This window comes from Papilio polytes, unplaced genomic scaffold (genome assembly GCF_000836215.1).
Source record: "Papilio polytes unplaced genomic scaffold, Ppol_1.0 DF820667.1, whole genome shotgun sequence".
Classification (NCBI taxonomy): Eukaryota; Metazoa; Arthropoda; class Insecta; order Lepidoptera; family Papilionidae; genus Papilio; species Papilio polytes.
The window spans coordinates 1-7,936 of record NW_013528537.1 but is presented as its reverse complement, the minus strand read 5'-3'; the positions used below and the strand labels follow the sequence as shown (position 1 = coordinate 7,936).

General features: G+C 34.4%; 1 protein-coding gene across 1 annotated transcript; it reads left to right on the top strand.

The window, feature by feature from the left end:
- Positions 1 to 3,626: 3,626 nt before the first annotated feature.
- On the top strand, positions 3,627 to 7,930 carry LOC106110388 (sodium/potassium/calcium exchanger 3-like; the record flags this gene model as incomplete). The annotated part of the gene is made up of 4 exons (XM_013292215.1): positions 3,627 to 4,064; positions 5,678 to 5,841; positions 7,645 to 7,747; positions 7,917 to 7,930. Coding segments are annotated over exons 1-4 (480 nt in total), but the record flags the coding sequence as incomplete, so codon positions are not given.
- Between the last annotated feature and the right edge of the window lie 6 nt (positions 7,931 to 7,936).

Below are 7,936 nucleotides of genomic sequence, written 5' to 3'. Positions count from 1 at the left end.
TTTATATTACCTATATAAGACGATTCTTAACAGTCGGATCACATTCTTTGTGCAGGTAAAGGACCGCAATAGCTATTGTTTAAGCGCAAAGTACTCGTCTGTTGCCTTATTTCCTATTTTTTAAAGGTACTACATTTGTAAAAGAATCGTAAAAATCCGATTTTCGACTAAAACTTGCCCGTGGATTTGAAACATTATGTTTACAGTGATCTTTTTTTTCGTGACCAAGCCTAATAATTGGGCTTTCCAAAAAAAAACTAAAAAACCCATATGAGAACATAATGTAATAATAATGTAATGTAGTAATAATTGTTTTTAAGATAACGTTTGCCTTTTTAATGGATAAATTCCCCTCTTGAACTGTTGCGATTCTTCTCTGATAGCGGCAGGCGACGACAGGCGAGAGATTATGAGGCGTTGCCCTTCGTCAGTGGAATCTTCTGTCGATAGCAGGCGATTTCATTCATTTTCGACGGCGCTTTTATCTGATAAATTAAAGGAAAATTTTGATCGAAATTCACTGCGACAGTAGCCGCGATAAGCTAAATAAATAGCCACTTATTGAAAACTAACTAACTACACGCTCCAACTTCCTGCGGGTGGCAAAGTATTTATAAATTCGCAAGGCGAATGACAGCGTTGAGAATAATTGCATTTTTGCCCGAGTTACCAAAAGAAGGAGGCACTCAATTCGTCTGTATACAGGGTTATTGGTAATTAGACGTACATCTGCTAGGAGGTAATAGTGGGGATCATTTGTCCACTTTGATAATTTTCATCCCTATATGCACTATACAAAAGTTAATCGTTTTCAAGTTTTATTTTTTCGATTTTTTATTCTAAATAAGTTAAACTGCCACTACGAAAATTTGTTTAAAATAAACATAACAGCTACAATAAGGGAGGTTTACTATTTTCAAGGAATTATTTCGTTACTATTCAGTGTACTGTTTTTTTTTTTTGAGAATATTTTGTTTTTAGTGTATTTTGTTTGGAAATCGGTTTTGTTTTTTTTATTAAAATGTTTAATTATTTCTCGATTTTTAGTGAATCTAAACATCGCAGTATGATAATCACTAGCTTTCAAACAAAGAATGAGTTATCTAAATCGATTACTTAAGAAATTAAGTAAAGAACTACGAGTAATACATCGCTGCGATCATTCAATGATACTTCCGTCCAGCCGCGCGCCGCTGTTGCCCGTGAGTTTTAATATTTTGATAACTTCTAGAATCTTGGGTAGAATTACATACTGTAAAAGGCAATTATGGTCTACATTTAATACTCTATCGTGAAAACATATTTATTTGGATAAGGATTCATACCAAATAAGAATAAAAGCGTTTTAAATGAAGTTGATTGCATTTATTTGACGGTTTTCGCGAAACAAAAGGTTATTGTGCGACAACCTTAAGAGATACATATATGCTATCGCGGACTTTAATGTAGCTAATTGAACGAACTACAATTCTTTCATACATTATTTTTATGTAAGTCTTATAGTTTAGGCTACGTAAGCAAAGAAAGGTAAAATGACCCTAAATTTCGTCGCGCGATTTTGAGCTAAACTATTTAACTACGTCGTAGTCTTTGACTCCAAAAATCAAACAAAAAAATGGGACCCACCTGCAAGCATTACCTTTCGGATAAAAAAAGAATTATCAAAATCGGTCCACTAGCGGCGGAGTTATACCGTAACACACATAAAAAAAAATAAAAAAAACATACAGACGAATTGAGTACCTCCTTCTTTTGGGAAGTCGGTCAAAAACTATCAATGATAACTTCATTTTTTCTTTACATTTATAAAAACTATTAAACACTGACTATTTGACAATCAAATTAAAAAATGCGATATAAAGAACCATTTTATTTCAATGTTTTTTTTAAGATTCTCATCTACTGTCACAATGTCTTAATAACAAAAAAACTAAGGGCACTGAAATAAACACGTGAATTCAAAGGAATCGGGTGCATAATGGCTTTCGAAATAAACTTATAATTGGATTTTAAAAATTCCATAAAAGTTATTTAAAACAATAACAAATGTAGTCAAATCTAAAAATACAAACACCTGAAAAGTATTAAATAAACACTAGGCGTTCCCGTGCGACTTCGTCCGCATCAATTTATGAAAGTTTTATCTTATTGTTTACATTTTTCAAATTATCAGTTGGCAGCTTGTAGCTTATGGTCCCTTGCCCACATGAGGACTTTTATCCAATTTATTTACCACCTAAGTTTAACAGCAGGAAGATAGAAAGCCTAAAGCGTGACGCCTACACTTCGAAGGGCATTTTATTTAAGAAAAAAATATGCTGTGATTGCTGATATCTTACGCCACAAAGTAGTGTGTGTTTACGCTTTATTATATTAGTATAGATAAAAAACTGCCGAGTCTTGCTTCCCTCACAAAATGTCTTAGATTTCATATAAAAACTAGTCGTTTCAAATAGTTAGTGTCTATTTATTATGAAGCCTTAGCAATTAAACGGTGCCATTATTTCAGAGAATACCACTTACTGTTTATACCGTTTTTATCTAAACCTAAGCAAAGCTCTTGAGAATGACGTGTTTAATTTTGAAAATTAATAGGGCCGTGTAATTTCCAAGGCTTTATTATAGAAACTAACTAAAATAACAAGGTTTTATTTGAAATGTAACACATTTTTGTAAGCGAAGCGAGACTCAGAAGTTTTTTTTATATTTCATATTTTTTATGGGATCTCACTTTTTTTTGTAGGTTATTGTACTTAAATTTTCGTCGTTAATAACCAACTTAGTTTGAACCTAACCTACCTAGCAAAACTGAAAGATCTAGATGTCTGGTTTTAATAGTTACTATTTTCTATAATAAAAACTAATGAAGTAATAGATTTTAGATTAGATTCTATCTACTCGTATATTCAAAATTGGAAGTTTGTGAGAACGCTACAAGTACCTTGGAATAATGATCAGACGTGCAGTTCTGCAAAATGTGAAGATTTCAATGAACGATTTTACGTAAACTACCAAATGTAATCATAAAATATTTTGGATCTATTACAAGGTATATCATATCTATTTATGTTAACAAAGATGATATTTTAGATGTATATTTTCATGTGTAACGAAGTTACAAAGGTTTTGATATGTTTTCAATAAAAAATGTATATTTTTTTAAAGCGACAAAGTTTCAACAAAGCGCTGACTGAATACTAAGTTATAATAATGTTCCAAGTTTGTAGCACCACTGGAAGTGTATTTGTGTAAAAAAGTGAATATTTTAACTAGTTATTGTTTAAAGACTACTAGATGTAATTAAAAATGTAATGAATTTCGGTATATCTATTGATGGTCAAAATTTTAAGCTTCTATCTTTATCCACAAAGAAGTTACAGGGGTGTCAGAAATGATGTGAAGCGCTTCGAGAAAGTAGTGTTTGGCTGTGGTCGCCTCTCCGGGTGCACTGCCGCGCACCACAATAGCTACCAATTTGATATCGTTTGTCGATGTGCCCTCTGGCCGCCGCCTGCGTCCTCGGCAATTCGATGTTGTTTACTCTCGCGATTATTGCGATATTGCGATATTGCGCACTGCACTTGCCGTACTAGACGCATTTGACGCTCTTGCTGATACGACACCTTCGATAAAGCTTATCGCTGAACCGTCAATGCAGTGAGCGACAGAGCTGCGCGAGTCGTTCCCCTTGCTCCGTATCGGCCTGTACGCGCCGCTCGCGAACGCCCCATCCCCGACAAATGAAAACTCGCCGTATATACTGCCAATTATTCGATTTTTTTATTTGACAAAAAATTTTTTGAACATCAAATATAAATACAATTGAGGACCGGAGGCAACAGGGCGCTTCAGCCTGACGTTACTTATGCCGGATATACGGCGCGTGGTGCAAATGCCGGTCGCGCCGATCGTGCCGGACGAGGAGTCGGGGACAACTCGCTTCAGGAGCAAGTATCGTGTCGCGAGCGTTGTAAGGACTTTCGCTTTCTTCCTTATACCATTACTTTACTTTCTACTCGACGGAAGAGCCACCCAGCAGGGACAACGTGTCTATACTATAGAAGGTAATGGAGAAACAAAGGCAATTGGAAATGCTACTGTCACTAATAATTGCCCAAAATTTGTTAATTCAAAGCTTATTCAATTACTGCAATTATTGCATGTCTCTACACGGCAAATACTTAAAATAATCTGGGTGCGCGGCAGTGCACCCGCCGAGGTGAGTACAGCCAAACACTATTTTCTCGAAGCGCTTCGGGGCTCTTTTGACCCCCTTGTAACTTCGTTGTGGATAAAGAAAGAAGCTTCACATTTTGAACATTACTAGATATACCGGAATTGATTGTATAACCAAAATACCTTTAAATTATATCTAGCTGTTTACAAATTATTATTAATTATTAGTTACTTGAAATCTTCACTTTTTTTACACATGCGTGTTTAATTACAATTAAAAGGCACTTCCAATGGTGCTAATCTTGAAATGTAGAATTTGTTTAGCGCTTTGTCTATAGATTTAGGAAAAATGAAAAATTTTGAAATTTATTAATTTAAAAAAATGAAAAATCATTAAAAATGTATCAAAATCCATGTAACTTACTATATATAAAGATAGACGTTTAAAATTTATAACATATAAGATATAGCCTATGTTACTCACAGATAAGTTACCTTTCTGATGGTGAAAGAATTTTTAAAATCAGCCCAGTAGTTTTTGAGTTATTTCAATACATACAAAAATACAAAGTTTTCTTCTTTATAATAGTATAGAAATATATATTATACACCTTGTTATAAACCCAAAATATTTTATAATTATAGCTTGTAGTTTACGAAATAAAGTCAAATAATAAATGTAAGGTACTTCTAGCAGTCCCACGATCATAAAATTATGAATATAATATAGATGTCAATGTATAATTAAAGGAAAAAATCAAAAATACAGGAATTTATTATTTTTTCATATAGAAAAGATTAACTATTTTAACTTGACCTCTAGTACGTTTAGTACATTTTCAGGTCAGGAAGGGTTCAAACTAAATTGGCTTTAAACGATGAAAATTTAATTATGAAAACTTACAAAAAGAAGTAAGATCCTACAATAAATGTAAAAAACTGCCGAGTCTCACTTTCCCTATAAACGAGTGTTATATGTCATGTAAAACCTAGTCATTTTAGTTAGTGCCTGATGGTGTTAGTGCCTTGGCAATCACAAGGTGCCATTGACTTTCAAACTGAAATAACTACGTTATTCTCGAGCAATTTGCTTAGGTTTAGATAGAAATGGAATAAATAGCAAGTGGTGTCTTCGAAAATGATGGCGTCGTGTCGCGTCGCCAAGGCTACATAATAGGCACTAACTAAACAACTAGGTTTTACATGACATCTAACACTCGTTTATAGGGAAAGCGAGACTGCAATTTTTATGTTTTATATTTTTTGTGGCATAGATTTTTAGCTATCATAAAAGTAATCGAGCTTTGCCTAAAGTGTGCTTCGCTCATCTGATATTTAATACTGTAGACGTCAAATGAACTAGGCCAAATTAAGTCTAAACGTTTTTTTATAAATAAAATAAAAACAGAGTGCAATTATTTACTCTGCGTTTAACCCAAAGAAACTGACTTTATGTGGAAGTTGAAACTAAATAGTATGAAATTTATTACTTTCGTGACAGACGCTGGGGGCGAGGGGGTGTTGGCGTCCCGGCGTCTGTTAGCGGTGACAGGTCCCGGAGAGGAGGAGTCGGAGGTGTCGGCCCGCGGCTTGCGCCTCAACTGCACTCCGCCGGCCATTCTCGAATTCCCATCAGATGGCCTCACTCGGATGCAGAGGAAATCTGTACGTAAGATATTTCCTTTTCAATAATGGACGTATAGTACACTTATATAGATTTGCTCTAGTATTTAATCATACATACGTTGTATTAAAGGCACCTTGCTTGTTCCTTGTTAAACATATTACATCTCTAAAACCTAATTAACACATCTCGATGATAACATCTGTTTTAAATATAGAGAAAAATACTCTCAATGGAGATATCGCGATTCTGCAGCAGGTTTACTACGTTTAAAAAAGTACACTTTGGCGTCTAAGCCATACTGTGACAGTGTAGTTTTAAAAATATATAAGAACTTTATTTCTAACTAGCTGTTGCTCGCGACTTCGCCCGAGTGAAATTATAATTATAACCTATTACGTTCTCCCTTTTTCAACCTACGTAATAACAGAAATCTACCGATGCAAGATTCCAAATTTCTAAGCCCGGTAGCTTGTAAGCTGATTTTTCGGTTACCCTTATTGTTTGTGTTTGCGATATCTTCTAAACGATTAGTCCAACTTAAATACTGTAAAGGACAATTTTATTCCCCATTAAATTCTCCTGACAACAAAGGCATTTATTTGGATAAGGATTAATATTGAAACCAATAAAAGAACGCTGCAAATAACGTAAGGTTTTTAATTCATTTTGTAAACAAAAAAGTGGTTATTGTAAGAAAACCGTTAAAGATAGATATATGCTATCGCGGACTTTTCTATAGAACTTTTTGAGATCTACAATTCATTCATATCTCATTTTTATATACCTCTAACGGTTTAGGCAGCGTAAGCCGATAAAAGTTAAACTTTAATGAATTTTTAACGCCGGCGTCCACAAACACGCTGTTTATTAATAGTTCCTAGAAATTAGTAATAATAAGATATAGCCTATGTTACTCACAGATAAATTACCTTTCTGATTGTGATAGAATTTTTAAAATCGGTCCAGTAGATTTTGAGTTATTTCAATACATACAAAAATACAAAATACAAATTTTTCCTCTTTATATTATTAGTATAGATTATTGGGTTTTAAATGATTGAACGTGTTGCTCTGAAAACAATGTTTTTAAATTTTTATTATTAAAGTACCTTATCAACTAAATTACAATGCTAAATACAATAATGCTAAATGACACTACTAACCTGAAAACAAAGAAACAACATTTAAGTTTCTATTTTATCGTCTTTTAATAATATGCCATTCCTCTAAGGTGGCTTCTAAAATAATAGACAACATTCATTCAACCCATAGACAATCGTTTAGAAACCGTTTTTAAAATAAGGAATAAAATAAAATGTTAATTTCTTTACAAATATAATATAAGTAAAATAAAATCCTGCAATAGTGAGCAACGTTATATTTTGGAACAACTTAGCAATAAATAAATATAGATATCGATAAAATTAAAATCGACAAATGAAAGAGGGTCCCTAAAAGCAAGTTTGCCGTGCCAGTACAGGTATGTATTCGTAGGTACTTCGAATCGTTATTCAACAATGCCCTCGCTGCAAGTTTCCATTCACTTCCAACGTTTGAATCATCTCTGGACTGGATGAGAAGAACAATTGAAGGAAATCATGCCTCGATTCATACACGACCTGTTTATCGACGGCAATTGTTTTATTTATAGTCCCGAGGACGCGACGCGGAGATAAACGGACCCTCGCCAGATAATCTCTGGCGTCCCAGCCGTTTCTTACACACACTCCAATAATAACACATGTTACAAATAAATAAATAAATCATAAACGGTCTGTTTCTCTATGTCATCACACTTGTGGGCCGATTCGCCTCAATACCACATTCCTTTACCTGGACAGGGCCTCATCGTAGTGCACTGCGCGCTGGCCATCTACTGCTGCCTGCTGCTCGCCGCGGTGTGCGAAGACTACTTCGTTCCGGCAATCGAGATCCTGTGTGCACGTGAGCATCTCACACCGTTATCTTTTCCCAGTCGAGAGAAAATGAACGAATACCCGATAACCTACTTTAAGAGTATATTTAATATATATAATTTTTTTTTAAGTTAGTTCTTTTCAATCGCCCTCTTCCCGGATAGTTTATTTTATTGAGTTCGCTCCCGATGCCGCAGGACTGCAGATGTCTGCGGAC